Consider the following 16,323-nt stretch of genomic DNA (forward strand, 5'->3'; position numbering starts at 1 on the left):
TTAGAAGCTAAGTAGCTTCTTTAAAAAGAAAAGAAAAAACATAACTCATGGATCAAAGAAGAAATTACAAGGAAAATCAGAAAATATTTATGTGGTCAATTGCTTCTAACTGTTTGCCAGGCTCCTCTGTCCATGGAATTTTCCAGGCAAGAATACTGGAGCAGGTTGCCATTTCTTATTCCAGAAAATATTTATGAACACACTACACATCAGAATTTGTGAAATATGACTAAATCAGTACTGAACATCCCTATTAAAGAAACATCCCTATTAAAACATCCACATCTATTAAAGAAATGGAATTTGTAGTTTAAAATCTTTCACAAAGAAAATTTCACATGTAGATGGCTTTATTGGATAGTTCCACCAAGTGTTTAATAAAGAAATAATATAAATTTAATATAAAATTCTAGAAAAAATTGAAGAAAAGAAGATAGGAATATTTCCCAACACATTCTTGAACATATTCTTGTATATTCTTACAGCAAAACCAGAAAAAGACATTACAGAAAGAGAAAACTACAAATCAGTATCACTCCTGAACATAGGACAAAAATAGTTCTAAACAGAATTTAGCAAAGCAAATCTGAAAGTACATAAAAGGAACAATATGTTATAGCCACAGGTGGCTTATCCCAGGAATGCAAAGGTGGGTTTAGCATTTTAAAATAAATATCATTCACCATATTAACAAACCAGGGAAAGAATGTGATCATCTCAATAGACACAGAAAAACATTTGACAAAATTAAACACTCATTTCTAGTAACAAAGCAAACCAGAACATGAACGGAACTTCCTCAGCATGATGAAAGACATCCTTGAAAATCCTACAACAATTCTATCATCCTACATAATGGTGAAAGATCGAATGCTTTTCCTCTAAGATCAGAAAGAAGAGAAAGATGTTCACTCTTACCGCTTCTATTCAACATTGCACTGAAAGTTATAGCCAGGGCAATCAAACAAGAAAAAGAAGCGAAAGACATACATTCTGGAAAGGAACAAGAAGAACTGTCTTTATTTACAGTTGACATAATCATTGATGTATTGGTTTGGCCAAAAATTTCATTCAGGATTTTCCATAAAAATCCAATATAAGCGACACACACACCCCAAAAAACTTGCTAGTACAAATAGTCATGGTAGCCTTATTTGTAATATTCAAAAGCTGAGAAAAATGCAGATTCCATCAATGAGTGAATGGATAAATAAAATTCATACACGGGAATAATACTCAGTAATAAAAAGGAATGGATTAGTGATATAGTGCAATAACTTGAATGAGTCTCAAAATAATTATGCCGAGTGAAAGAAACTACCATTTTAAAAAGCTGTTAAAAAAAACCTGACAATACCAAATAATGGCAAGGATATGGAACAATGAAAGTCTCATTCATTGCTGGTCAGAATGCAAAATGGTACATCCAGTTTGGAAAAGAGTTTGATAGTTTTTTAATATAAAGTTAAGCATATACTTTCATACAACTAAAAGCTATTCCTAGGTATTTTTCCCAAAGAAATGAAACACAAGTCCACATAAAAACCTGTTCAGGAATGTTTATAGCAGATTTATTCATAATTGTCAAAACCTGGAAACGACTCAAAAGTTCAATTGTACAAGGATATAGTTTGTACATACATAAACCAACTGCACATGGAATGTGCAATGGAAAAGTGCACAGTAATTAAAAGAAATGTGCTCATAATACATACAGCAAAATGGGGCAATCTAAAAAATTTCACTTGAAATGTTTGACTCCATTTATTTTACATTCTGGAAAAGAAGAAACTAAAGTGGCAAATAGCAGACCAGTGATTTCCAGAGACCAGGGTTTAGTGGGTTGAATGCCAAGGAGTGTGAGGACACTATGGGAGGTGATGGAAATATTCTGTATCTTGATTATGGTACTGGTTACAGGATCACAGAAATTTGTCAAAATTCATGGACTATATATCTAAAAGCTATGAATTTTACTCTATGTAAATTATAGCACAGTGAACAAAATAAAATATGGAAATATGAAATGGATAATATAACACTGCCCTAAGTAAATCATTTTTCTTTTCACATTAAAAAAAAAAAAAGAGCAGAACATCTTTTACAATCTTAAGGTAAGGATTTGGCTAAAATGAGGATATTTTGTTTTATCATAAAATAAGAATCATGAAAGCTGCTTCAAATATTCTTACTGTTGTCACAATCTTATGTTATTGAAGATTTGCAAGTCCTAATCCAGACCCTAAAGAGCAGAAGTGACAATAGTTAGTGGCAAATTATGCAGGTTCTTAACTGCCTGGACCTTCTCTATTTTTCCTCTTTGTGTATTGGCTGCCCATTGTTGCATGGAAGATATGACCTGGGAATCAGAAAAATGTAATGTCACTTTAAATTTCTGGTGTGCGAAAGAAGGAAGGGGAGAAATGAAGGAAAATAAGAAGGGGAAAAGGGGAGAAGGAGAAAAGAAAGAAAATATAACAGACGTCTCAGCTTCCCTCTGTCTTTACTTTAGGAATCAGATGTTCATTCTTTCATGTCCCACCGGAAGGGAAAAATCAGATTGGGAAATTGCCACTGTGTCCTTCTTCAACCCCTTTCAGTATTTAAAAATTTTCAAGACATTTAGAGAAATGAACAAATCATTATTTAGTTTCTGATATGAGCTTAAATATTTCTAGTTTAATGTACAAAGAAACTCTTCTCCTAGAATGACAGTTTTGTGCTTATATTTTTGGTCCTCCAACTTTCTCTTTTTAAGGAGTTAACTGATAGTGAACTTGGGAGTCAAATCCCAGTTCTACCACTTCTTAGCCATGCAGCCTTGGGCCATAAGTTTCTGATGTGCAAAATGGGATGACAATATGTTTGTCCTTAGAGCTGATCGAGGATAAAACTAGGAACATGCATTTCAGGCATTAGCACCATTTCCAGCTTAAGTGCCCAGGCACTCTGGAGGTGTCTTTATTGTTTGCACAGATCATACCGCATTGTGTTTCCTTTCTCCCTAGGCTATTATGGAGGGCAGCGGCCGGATAAGAGCTGAAAATTACCCTGACAGCACCACTCTTGTTATTGACATAGCAGAAAAAGATGACTCTGGTGTTTACCACATAAATCTGAAAAATGAAGCCGGGGAAGCACATGCAAGCATCAAGATTAAAGTTGTGGGTAAGTCCTCAAGTCAACAAACTTCTAGGATCAAGCTGATGTGCTTAGATCCTAGGAAGACTTTCTGAGCTCTTGGGTGTCTCAGCTTTTCTGGGTAGCTGACAAAGAAACTCACGCTATAGCTGTACTTTAGAAACCATTGCCTTTCTTTCTGTCTTTGCCACTTCTTTATATGTCTTTCTTTTCCTTTTCTTTCTCCTCTTTTCTTTTTTTCCCTTCTCTTCTCATCTCTTTTCTTGCCTAGAGGACTAGTTGCTAGAAGGAATAGCTAAAGTTAGGCTTTGGGGTTGCTGACCAAGTTCTCTGCTGCCACACTCCCTTTCAGTGTCTTCCACAGTCACTGACACACAATTGTTAAATAATTTCTGGCATCACATTCATTGTAGAGTGCCGAGGCAGTGCAAGCGCAGGTTGGAAAAGAATTTTCAGCGCTTTTCAGAAGGGTGTGAGTTTATTAAGAACAAAGAGCAGAGATTATGAGGGCATTGCAAATGCAGTGGGCTAACCTCCTGCCATACCAGGGAGAGTCAATGCTTTTTATGGGTTAGTAGTGTTCTTGCCTAGAGAATCCCAGGGACAGGGGAGCCTGGTGGGCTGCCGTCTATGGGGTCGCACAGAGTTGGACATGACTAAAGTGACTTAGCAACAGCAGCAGCCAATTTTTATAGCCTCAAGACAAAGCAAATTCCTGCTGGACGGTTGGCATTAGGTGATTGGTTAGGGCGCCATAGGGTGACTACCAGGGTGGGCACTTTTGCTTCATTTGGGATCAGGAAGTCTGCTGATAATTAAAGATCAGGGTGGCTTTTGGCAGTGTTTACAAAGGGGCTCAGTCAGTTCCAGAGGTGACCTTGGTTCTGGGCTCCACTTCCGTGGCCTTAGTGCAAGGCCTAGCACCTGTGGCCTTGGGGCAGGACTCCGCATAGAGGAATAAGACCTGCCTTGGTTCTTAGATGACTTTCTAAATACTTTTTTCCAGACCCCAAAACCAAGTGAAATGAGTCTAGCAAATTACTGATAGACCAAGATCTCATGATTTCTTCATTCCATTTTAGTTTTCCCTCAAGAAACATATTTCAAATTGATCCAAAGCTAAGGTCACTTTATTACATATTGAACTATAGAAGACATGGTAAGTTGACATTAAAAATATATATATTTATTTGGCTGTGTTGGGTCTTTGTTGCGGCATGCCAGATTTTCGTTGCGTCTTGCAAGATCTTTCGTTGTGGTTGGATGGACTCTCTAGTTGTGACATGTGGACTCAGTAGTTGCGGCACACAGGCTTAGTTTCTCCTAGGACTGTGGGATCTTAGCTCCCTGACCAGGAATCGAACCTGTATCTCCTCATTGCTAAGTGGATTCTTAAGCACTAGACCACCAGGGAATCCCTAACTTGCCATTTTTGACTTGGATTTCTACCAGTCAACATCTTGAACCTTCCAACTGATGTAAAATGTACAATAATTAGTCCTTGATTTAGTTCTGCTGGAAGTTCACTTTGTAGTTAAGAAACAAAATCCCATCCAATATTTAGGCAATAATTTAATTTCTTAGTCACCATTTTCAAGACAAACAACAAGTCTTGGATTTCATGCGGTCCTATAATGTGACACCAGCTTAAAGGATTTGGAAACGTCATTTGAATTTGTGTTGGGCTCACCTTCCCTGATTCCATAGGGAACAGGACCTTATGCCTAAACTAGTTAGCCAGTGCATTTCAGTAAACATGGAAAAATAATCAGAAATAGCCTTGCTTCTGTGATTATTACCCCAAAACATATTCTCCAGTGAACATTTTTCTTTGTGCTTTTGGTCAACTTTATTTTATTCTACTCTATCTGTTTGTATGTTACAGATATCCCTGATCCTCCAGTGGCACCAAACGTGACAGACGTGGGAGACGACTGGTGTGTCATGACCTGGGAGCCTCCTGTCTATGACGGAGGGTCCCCGATCTTAGGTAACTGCATGTTGGTTCACCTGTGGAATGGCCAGTGGAGTTGATGTGCTGTTTATGCATATTAGCACAAAACACATTTTTAAATACTGAATTTAGAAGAAAATCTTTAAATATCCATTCAAATTAAAATATAGTGGGGGATGTCCTTTAAGTAAGTACTTGAGATTTAAATAGCTCCTATGAATATCATCTGATTTCCTATCCTCTTTTTTTTTTTGACATTTCTATTCAGTATCTAATTTTGAAACAATCAGAAGTCTAACTTTGTTCTGGTCAGTAAATGACCAGAGAATTATGTCTATGAAGCAGTTTCATTTAGGGTTAAATACTTAAAAGAATCTACTTCCCCCATGGAACAAGAACAGTTTTTTACTTGCTAATAATGAAACTTACAAAACTGGTTATTTCCCCCTTCTTACGTACATTGCTGGGACTCATAGTCACTGTACTAATTTCTATGGCCTACATATCTGTGGTCTACTTTTTCCTCTTCTATTCCTAGCACCACTTTAACTTTTGAGTGTTTTTATTTTTGTCTGTATCCATGATGTTAATATTCGTATTCCTTATAATCTCTCTCAAACAACTGATGGAATAAGATGAGTTGAAAATATATGTATGACTTTTTCACTTAGAGTACTGAGAATTTAATAAATTTTTGAGAATTCTAATATCTGACAAAGTTTAATTTTAGAGGCCAAGGAAAAACCTGTTTTCATTTTGTGTCCCCTTCAGGGTACTTCATTGAGAGGAAAAAGAAACAAAGCTCCAGATGGATGCGGCTGAATTTCGATCTCTGCAAAGAAACGATCTTTGAGCCCAAGAAGATGATTGAAGGTGTGGCCTACGAGGTCCGCATCTTTGCTGTCAATGCTGTTGGCATCTCTAAGCCCAGTATGCCCTCCAAGCCTTTTGTTCCATTGGGTGAGTCGAGAGATGTGTCTTTGTCATGAAAGTCATTGCCCCAGGTTGTGACTGCTGTCTTCTGACTTCTAACTAAACCAGACCTAGAAGCTTCTTGGAGTGGTGCCAGAGCAAGAAACTAGAAATTGTTAGGGACAATTGTCTAAGAAATTACAAACAATGTGATAGAGTTGAATGCCTTCATAATGTAGGCCCTGGAATTCATTACTGGCATTCCAAAGACAGCTGTGGGTGGCTCTGTTGCCCCTCCTCACTGGAAACATAGTTGAGCCTGTTGACACATGACTACCCTCATTTGACCTTTTGAAAGTGTAAGCCAGCACCTTAGTATAGACACTATAACTAAAACAAATTGAGATCTATTCAACCAAGCACACTTGGAAGCTAGTCTCTTTGCTTTACAATTACACTTTAAATGTTATCTATGAACCAAAAAAGTCAATTCAGTAAAGGCAAAGAAAGAAATAAGATGTCTCTGCCATCTTATAGTGGAGAAATGTAATTTTCAAGAAGAGTTTGCACTTGAAAATTGAGAAGTTATGGGAAATTTACACTAGATCATTAGACCTCAAACTTTGACTTTTTTCAAATGCTTTGGGCCTCCCAGAATCCCACACCAACCTCCCAAGTAGAGGGCAAGTGTGGCAGCATTTCTAAAATTTTTTCATGCCTGGCAAATCTTTGCCATATACACAGCGTATACTCAAGAAGTCTTCACTGAATTTTATTAAGATGTGGGGGCTTCTGTGTGCATTTTTATTTGTATCCTAGTTCATTTTACCACAGTTCCTGTGCCATAATTCTGTAGTAATAGTTTCTGCTTTTTCTGTCTTTTTTATCTTTAAAGCTGTAACCAGCCCTCCTACGCTTCTGACCGTTGACTCTGTAACTGACACCACAGTCACAATGAAGTGGCGGCCCCCAGACCAGATTGGCGCAGCAGGTTTAGATGGCTATGTGCTAGAGTATTGCTTTGAAGGAAGTAAGTACAACTCATAATTCAAACGAATATCGTCATCAATAGGTGAGATATGCCCCCCCTTTCTTTTGTTTCTGTCTTGGGAATTCTTCTCCTGCCTACTGAAAATGACAAGCCAAAGGTCATCCTTCTGTGATGGAAAAAAATTCAGCCCTTCATTGGTATTAATCATTTGAGATCTCCAAAATATCCAGATGGGCTCCCAGATCTGACCACATGATAGATCTAGGACATAGGAGGAGGGATTCTAACCAAACTTCAGGGATCCCTTCTTCTTGAATTGGTGGAATCAAAATGTGCCAAAGTGAAATAAAAGTCTAGTTAGGATAAAGCAAATTGGAAATGCTAAACTCTATACTGAGCAGAGGTCAGTTATCAGCAGAGCTACCTATTTCTAGGTAAGGAGAGATTATATATTTGACTATCTGGTGATCAATTCCTGCCTTCTTACAGGAAAAAAAAAAAAAGAATAATCAAGGACAACTTTCAGTGTTTTAAAGAATCAGTAAAGAATCTTCCACCAGAGGATGTAAGAAATAGATTTAACAAATGGCAGTAATTTGTTTCAGGACATGAGTGTATAAAATGTTAATGGTTTCATGGTTTACATTTAGGAGGTGACTAGAAACTGGCAAAAAAAAACCTCTTACTGATAGAAATAATTAAAAATAAAAAATGACACAAGATAATATGGGCCGGAGTATATCTAAAACCAAAAAAAAAAGTACAGTTCACTAAAAGCCTCTTGTATTTTTTGATTTCCTACTTGTCTTGGTTTGGAGATGGGTAAATAAAACTGCCCTAGCTCTAAACTCAGGCTCCATTCTAGATGATGGTAGGTAAACAGTCCACCAGCGAAGTTTATTCAAATCTTGACAAATGAGAGGCCAAGATAGCCTCTAAGAAAATTCTTTGGACCTGCAACTTTAACATGACTCTTACATGAATGAAAGAGAGACTCCAGAGCACATTTGAGAAAACAGGAGTGTGAACAGAAGGAAAACGTCTATGAAGAAGAAACTTCGAAGAGCAGACTGATGAAAAAGAAGCCCCAGGCCTCTGGATGGGAGCACCTGTGGAAATAACCTGAGTTGGTCGGGAGGGTAGAAGAGAAAGGGGAAATAGAGAATCTTGGTAACACTCCATTCCATTCACATGCACTCACTCACAGAGCACTGTGCTTGATTTTTCCAGGGCTTAGAAATCCACTAACCAAAACAACAATGAGGGGGGAAACAGTTCCCAGAGTTATCCCAGTGTGGGAGGGGGCGTTGTCACTCAGGCAACAAATAAAATCTTGAGCATTTCAGACTATGGTTTATTCCTACTCCATTCCCCTCCTATTTGGAACCCCCCCCAAGCCCTCCTCTCTGCTATTTCTACTGCCCCGCTGGCAGAATTTCCCAGTCTTCTATGTGATGGGGCTGCTGAATGTGAACCTTTTGTGTATGTATGAAACAGAGCAAATTCTTTACTCTTTTCTTTCTGATAGGTTTAAAAAGTGAGAAGATACAGCAAAATGATAGATGGCTGTCATTTTGATGTTACCCACCTTAGATAAAATACAACGGAGTGTATTTTACATAATTTTGTGTGTGGTCTGTGTAGATATATATGTATACCCCCTATACATATATATATGTACACAGTCATTATTACGTATATATTTTGCCACGTAATGTGTTGGAATTAGCTTTCTATGGAAGTTCTTTCATAACGTGTTTATCTTTCTTCTTGCAGTCTTTTCTTACTTCCTTTCTGTGGCTGCCCTATTCTCCATTCTCTTTTAATGGCTGTTGTCCTCCAGACTAATTTCTGTAGTGTTTGATGCTTTTAGATACGTCAGGTTTTATTCTGTAAGAGAATTCTTTCTTTTATAAGATCGTGTGTTGGTTTGGACTCTGTCTTTCTCTTGGTTTTTATTTTGTAATGCCTGCACCATTTTACTCTTCATTTTCTTCCTTCACCCTGGTTCTTTTTCTTCCTGAAAACTTTTCCTCATGTATCAAATAACTTTCACATTCCTTTCCCAACCCCTGGACACCAATTTCTTTCTCTGTTTCCCTCAAGTAGTTCCAACATGAAAAGCTGTTTTTGTTTCTCTCTGATCTTTCTTTGTCCTGTTTCCTCTTGAAATTTTCTTCTTTCCTAGTTCTTCACTCGTTCATGCATGTTTTCTCAGTCTCCTGTTTCATGTTCTCATCGATTATCTCTTCATTATGAAATATCAACATGGTAGCTCCCAAACTGACCATTGAATTCAAGGTGTTTCTCTTTTTCAAAGTCCTGAGTAATTTGTATCATTCACATGCCCTCCTAGCCACCAAGATATTCTGGCTTGCTGCTCCTTCTCCCTAATACTCTAGAAGGGTTGAAAGAAGAGAAAGAAGAATCCCCATCCCCCTGCTCCCTTCTGGATAACCTAGATGGTCATCATTCTGAACCATTGGGGGAACACCCACAACCCCTCTGTGAGCCAGGAGCATCCTCCCCCTGTGTGGAATGCAGGAACCCAGGATAGCTTAATTTGTTTGCTAGACCAAGAGCTTGTTGTCATGACAACCAGGGGCTGCCTCTTGGGCTGTGAGGGCAGTTTTTATTTTCATGGAGAACACTTCCAATTCCTGGTAAGACAGGGCTGCCCTTATCTCAAGTGCCCTCACTCCCAGGCTCTGATGTGTGAGCCCCACAGAGGGAGAACTACGTTCCCTGAGGACCCACCAGACCCGCCCCAGCTGAGGTGGCAGGGACAAGAGCAAGGGGAGACTGTTCCACTGCAGACTGCTCCCCTATGGAGTCTAGGATCTCTTCCGCTTTTGTCTTCGGGGTCTTGCTTTGTTCTTTTCTACTTCTTGCTCCCAGAGTTGGAGGTGTCCCAGCCTCCTTTCTCCTCCTCTTCTCTGTGGCAGGTGCCTCAGGACCAAAAAAAAAAAAAAAAAAACACACACACAGTCTGGACAGAGCAGGCTGTGCCCCTCCTGAGGAATTCCCCTCTCCTCTAACGTGTTTGGTCTCTTCCGTCACTGTTCTGAAGACAAATATCTTTGCATACTTTGCACACTTTACTAACAGAGAATGCTGACTACTGATACTATATTCTTCTGGTGTGAAAGTGGGTGTCTTTAATTAATTTTAATGACGGATTCTCAAAGGTACATCAGCAAAACAGTCTGATGAAAATGGGGAGGCTGCATATGATCTACCAGGTAAAGTATTCTCTGAAAGATCTCAAAGTTTCTTACTGTATGATAAAGTTTCTGGGAATGTTCCAAGACCGAGCATGAAGTACACCCACACACAAAACGCCCTTAGAGATGGAGGGGGAGGGTGGGCCATGAGTTAATAAGGTGGGAACTGAGCCTTCTTCTTTCTTGTTTTTCCCCTGTGGGCATAATAATGCATGTAAACTTTTAGAACTTGAAATGTTTGTAAAACCTGGATGCTGGGTTTAAATTTTCTTGATGTTATAGACAAAGCTACCAAAAACATTTTAAAAAATCAGAACTTTTGACTGAAGTGAAAGATTATGCCAGTTCTTTATGAGGTCTTGGCTCCGGAGCTGTGTTTCCTCTTTACTGTGGATATAAGCTTTTTTCCTTCATAATTGGGGGCATAATCCTTCCTATGGGCTTCCCTGGTGACAGACGGTAAAGAATCCACCTGCAATGCAGGACACCTAGGTTCGATCTTTGGGTTGGGAAGATCCCCTGGAGGAGAGAATGGCTACCCATTCCAGTGTTCTTGCCTGGAGAATTCCATGGACAGAGGAGCCTGGCAGGCTACAGTCCATAGGGTGGCAGAGTCAGACACAACTGAGCAACTTTCACTTCACTTCACTTCATTTCACTTCACTTTACTCCAGACTTCCCATGGCCATATTATTGTCTTATATCATAAGCCTGCCAGGATAAAATGGAGAGCTCATATGACTGTAAAGGTCAGGGTCTCTCATTCATAAGAATAGCGTTTTCCTTTTCCCCTGAACTTTAATGTATATTGATGGATAAATATCACAGTTATATCAATTGTAAAAAATGTATACTGTAAAATCAAATTGGAATTACTACAAAATTCCTGGAACAGTCACTATCATTCAGGATACCCTAGTATCGTGTATAAGAGACTTTTTAGAAATAGCAGAATCTAACTATCATTCCTGATTTTTACCTTAGCCATTCTAGGCCATTTTTTATTTAAATATGATAAAAGCCCAGCCATGTAGTCTGATTTCAAAGCAAAGTCATATTCCCTCAAAATGATTTAATTTAGAGTAAAATAGTAGTTTGGAGTCAATTGTTTAACAAGATGATTTCTTTCACTAACTATTATTTTTCTTTTCTTTTTTTCCTTAATGGATTTTAGCTGACGACTGGATAGTTGCAAATACAGAACTGATCGAAAAGACCAAGTTCACCATCACAGGTCTGCCAACGGATTCAAGGATCTTTGTGCGTGTGAAGGCTGTGAATGCCGCTGGTGCCAGCGAGCCCAAGTACTACTCTCAGCCCATCCTTGTGAAGGAAATCATAGGTAGGTGGCAACGCTTTCAAAATTTTGTCTCCATGTTTTTTTAACCGCTTTCTTTCCGAAAACCTCCTCTCTTGCTGTCACTCCTTTGATATTTTATTAATATCTCCTGGGAGTTAGATATGAACAAAAGAGCCCTTTATAGGCAGTGTGGGAGGTCAATTCCCAGTTTTTAACCTAGTATTAGGACCAGATAAGTACACCAGGTTGCATGAGCCAAATCTGATTGGGCTGCCTTTTTATAATGGAGAGAGAGAAAGGGGGAAGAAACAGTTCAAACGATCTGTATGGCAGCAACAATGGCTCCAATGAGTCTGTGAGGTCAAAATCATTTTCATAGTTCTTTTCCCTTTTCAATGTCTGACCTTTGCACTGGTGGTGCAAAAGCAATGGTGTGTAAAACTGCTGGTGCCTTAGCACAGATCATATTCGTGCCCCCAAATTGTCTGCTCAGTCTTTTCTTCCTTACGACCATGCACTCCCAATTAAAACAAACGGGCCTTAGACTGTTCTTGATGAGGTATAAAAGTCATTGATAATCATTTAATATGATTATTTAAATGATTAATAATAAAAAATTAATCATTTTTAAACCTTGGTTCTTGAGTACTTTTTCCCTATATATGTGACAGTGAAATGCAAAGTATATGTCAAGATTTTATGCTATGTACCCTAGTACAATTGTTGTCTCTAGGGAAAAGTATTTCTGCAACTGAGTTAAGAGCCTAAACTAGTGCCCTATTCCAGGAAACTCCATTCTTCCTTGAAAGAATGACAGTGACAAACTCTGGCTAGTCGAGTTTGGGTATTTGGCAGACATTTTCTAGAAAATGAATGGAGTGAACCTGTAACTTCAGGGAAAACAGTTTACAGTATTTGTTGTCAATTTGTCCATGAAAAAATTTAATCTTTGAAGCAAAAATTAGAATTTTGGAAAACTGGTATCCACCATCATCGACTTGACAGCTTTCTAATACTTAAGATCTTTTCTGATAAAGTAGGTGGTTATACTAGCAAATGCAATGTTTTGATACTGAATAATGAATGCAGTGTTTCAAAATTTGAATGATCCGCATAATTCAGTGAAGCTATATTTTCCAGAAGACTAATGCAAGTTTAAAAATCATGCCTGGGTAAGATACATTCAAATGAAAGGTAGATCAATGGACTTTAATGTAACAGAATATGAAAAGTTCATAGACGGTTTTAGATTCCACACTGTAGCTAACCCTTCAAGTGAAGTGGCTCAGTCGTGTCCAACTCTTTGCAACCCCATGGACTGTAGCCTACCACGCTTCTCTGTCCATGGTATTTTTCCAGGCAAGAGTACTGGAGTGGGTTGCCATTTCCTTCTCCAGGGGATCTTCCCAACCCAGGGATCGAACCCGGGTCTCCCGCATTGTAGGCAGACGCTTTACCGTCTGAGCTACCAGGAAGTAGCTAACCCTTAAGAAATTACAATTCATGTTTTAGTGTAGAATCAAAAAGGAATATCCACAATTGTCTGAAAAAATTTATTAAAATATTCTGTGTGAAGCCAAATTTTCTTTAAGTACTTCAAGCAAAACAACATACTGCAATAGATTAAAAGTCAGACGATAAAGAGATTTGCCAAAACAGAAAAGAATGCCACTCATATCACAAGTTTTTGTTAATGTAAATATGGTTGTTTTCATTAAAATGATATTTATGTTGTTATTTTCAAGTAAGTATATAAATATTTCAAAATATATTGGTTTTAATTTCTAATATGGTTAATATGGTAGATACAGCCTATATAAACAAAAGCTTTGTAGGACCTTCCTTTGATTGTTTTTAAGAGTGTAATGGGATACAGAGACCAAAAACTTTGAGCATCACTGCTCTAGGGCAAAGAATATTGGAAAGTGGTTGAGCATCTAGATCTGGATTGTGTTGAGCCACAGACTTCTGGTGTGACTGCCTGAAACCTTTTGGGAGGTTAGGGGATGAATGAATGGAAAAAAGTGTGAAGAATGCAAATTTTCTTAGTTGATTCTGGAGACAGGCTATGAAAGCTGAGTTCTGTTTCTTTCATTTATTGACTATGCGGTTTCAGGCAAGGGACTTGCTTTTCCTGAGCCTTAATTTCTTCATCTGCAAAACAGAGACAATAATCGGATTTACCACCTCAAGCACTTGTGAGGGCTGAATGAATTAATCCCTGTTATTTGCTTAATGAAATGCTTGCCACACAATAAGCTCTTGGTATATGCTAGCTTTTATTATGATGATGGTTTAGTGTGCTATGGAACCTCGCTGAGTCTCTTTTTCCTTAACTCTGTGAAGTTAGGGAGTTAGAGGATCCCTCAAGTTCTCTTCCAGCTGGAGCATTCAATAATCACCACTACCACCATCATCATCATCTCCTGAGTTTATCGAGCACTTTCTATTCTCAGCCAGTATGCTAAGTGCTTTCTCTAGATGACCTTATTTAATCCTCACAACAATCCTGTGAATTAGATCTTGTGGAGTAGGCTGAGACCAGATCTACTGTCTGATCTAGAATTCAAACCCAGATCTCTCTGACACTGTAGTCTGTGTGTCTAAGCAGAGCGTAGGTACTAGAGGCTGACTCCAGGTTCTAATCCTGGCTGTGTCACCTTGGGCAAGTGACTTAAACCCTTGTTGGCTTTAGTTTCTTTATTATAAAGTAAAAAGAATACCTTTGCCATAAAGGTAGCTGTGAGGGTTAAGTTGGTCCCTTCATGAAAAGCATTTACTATTCCGTACTGGGCCCTCAAATGATATTGAGCCCACTTCATCCCTGTGAGCCATGAGCCTCAATTTTCTTCTGCCTTTGATAGGTTTATATCCACATGTCCTAATACCTTTGTGGTGTTTAATGAATATCAACATTCAGTGGGTTAGTGCTGCATGTTACATACTTCACCATAGCCATAGAGGGAGAAAGTTACCATCAAGTTCTAACATAATTACATAAGCAATAAGTGCTAGGTACTAAAGCTTTAAAAGTTTTTTTAATTATTAAAAAAAATTTTTTGGAGTATAATTGGTTTACAATGTTGTGTTAGTTTTGGCTGGACAAAGCTATTTTTTTATTATTATTTTCTGGTGAGAAAAAAATGGTCAGTCCTACCAGCTAATGTGGTGACTATAGATCTTTTATCGATTGTTCATTGGAGAATACACTCACTGTTAGAAACTATGAAAAATATATATAAGGCCCTAGGAGAAACTTTAGTGTTTGCTTTCAGTTAGTTCGGTTCAGTCACTCAGTCGTGTCTGACTCTCTGTGACCCCATGGACTGCAGCACGCCAGGCCTCCCTGTCTATCACCAATTCCCAGAGTTTATTCAAACTCATGTCCATTGAGTCAGTGATGCCATCTAACCATCTCATCCTCTGTCATCCCCTTCTCCTCCCGCCCTCAATCTTTCCCAGCATAAGGGTCTTTTCAAATGAGTCAGTTCTTTGCATTAGGTGGCCAAAGTATTGGAGTTTCAGCTTTAGCATCAGTCTTTCCAATGAACACTCAGGACTGATTTCCTTTAGGATGAACTGGTTGGATCTCCTTGCAGTCCAAGGGACTCTCAAGAATCTTCTCCAACACTACAGTTCAAAAGCATCAATTCTTTGGTGCTCAGCTTTCTTTATAGTCCAACTCTCACACAATAAAAATAGGAAGTTGCAGAAAATGAAAGAGGTCAAGGGTAAATTTTGTTGAGTTAAACTGTTAAAACATCTCTTCTTGAAGGTAACATTTGGAACCAAAGTTACCATATATAATCTATTAGTGGCCCACCTAAGATTTTACTGCAGACATAGGCACAGGGAAATCCTGATGAGCATATGCCAGGTACGCTTATGTAAGGGTGCTTCCAGTGTATGGTACTAACTACAAAATTATGCTTTTCTACTCTATCTCAGAGGCTCCAAAGATTCGCATCCCAAGGCACCTGAAGCAAACCTATATCCGCAGAGTTGGAGAAGCCATCAATCTGGTTATTCCTTTCCAGGTAATAATTCAGGGTTGTTCACTTTCTCTTTACAATGCTGGGGTGTTTAAGGAGTAAAAGGAGATACTTCAGCATTTATGTTATTCATGATTCAATTTCCTCAGAGGAAAAGTAGGAAGTGATGGACCAGATTTGGAGAATGACTAAACAATCTCCTGCTTTAGAAGTACAGAAGTCTATAAAACTGTCATAGATTTTCCAAATGAGACTTCGTCTTGTCCGAAGCTCAATGACTGTAGTGGGCCAGAGAGCAAATACCAAGGAGACACCAAACAAGAAATGCTTAAAGATCTCTCTGGTTCTATCCATCTGTAAAAATGATCTTCTTTTTAAGTGAGGTTATTGCTGTAACACGCAGGAAAACAACATGTGCTCGTTTCCCACAGTTATCCCAAACCACACTCAAATTACCCAGGTTCCAATGAGGGATAACTGAAATTTGAAATTTTGAAGTCACTAACTGAAGTATATGAATATTGTTAAATCCTTGCTCCTGAAGAAGAATCTGTTGTTTATAAGTTTAACCAGGTTTTGCATACAATAATCATTTTTGCACTCTCTCTCTCACACACATACACACACACACACATACACACACACACTGCACCATTACCTCCTTACTCATTTGATTCCTTTTGTGCCTTAGACAATGCTGTTCAATAGAACTTTCTGTGATGATAGACATATTCTGTAAATGCAATGTCCAATATGGTAGCCAGTAGCCAGATGAGGCTATTAACTTAAAAAGAGCAGCTAGGAACTAG

The 16,323-nt window shown here is 38.5% G+C and overlaps 1 protein-coding gene across 2 annotated transcripts in view; it reads left to right on the forward strand.

Annotated features, from left to right (window-relative positions):
* The window catches only part of MYBPC1 (myosin binding protein C1), a 94,957-nt gene that overhangs the window by 61,298 nt on the left and 17,336 nt on the right, over positions 1-16,323 (forward strand). For both annotated transcript variants that reach the window (XM_052639660.1, XM_052639661.1), the window contains exons 21-26: positions 3,009-3,168; positions 5,027-5,131; positions 5,867-6,055; positions 6,903-7,037; positions 11,397-11,564; positions 15,471-15,559. In XM_052639660.1, the coding sequence (XP_052495620.1) occupies positions 3,009-3,168; positions 5,027-5,131; positions 5,867-6,055; positions 6,903-7,037; positions 11,397-11,564; positions 15,471-15,559 (846 nt within the window). The remainder of the gene's footprint in view (positions 1-3,008; positions 3,169-5,026; positions 5,132-5,866; positions 6,056-6,902; positions 7,038-11,396; positions 11,565-15,470; positions 15,560-16,323) is intronic.

The sequence above is a fragment of the Budorcas taxicolor genome, chromosome 5, assembly GCF_023091745.1.
Source record: "Budorcas taxicolor isolate Tak-1 chromosome 5, Takin1.1, whole genome shotgun sequence".
NCBI lineage: Eukaryota > Metazoa > Chordata > Mammalia > Artiodactyla > Bovidae > Budorcas > Budorcas taxicolor.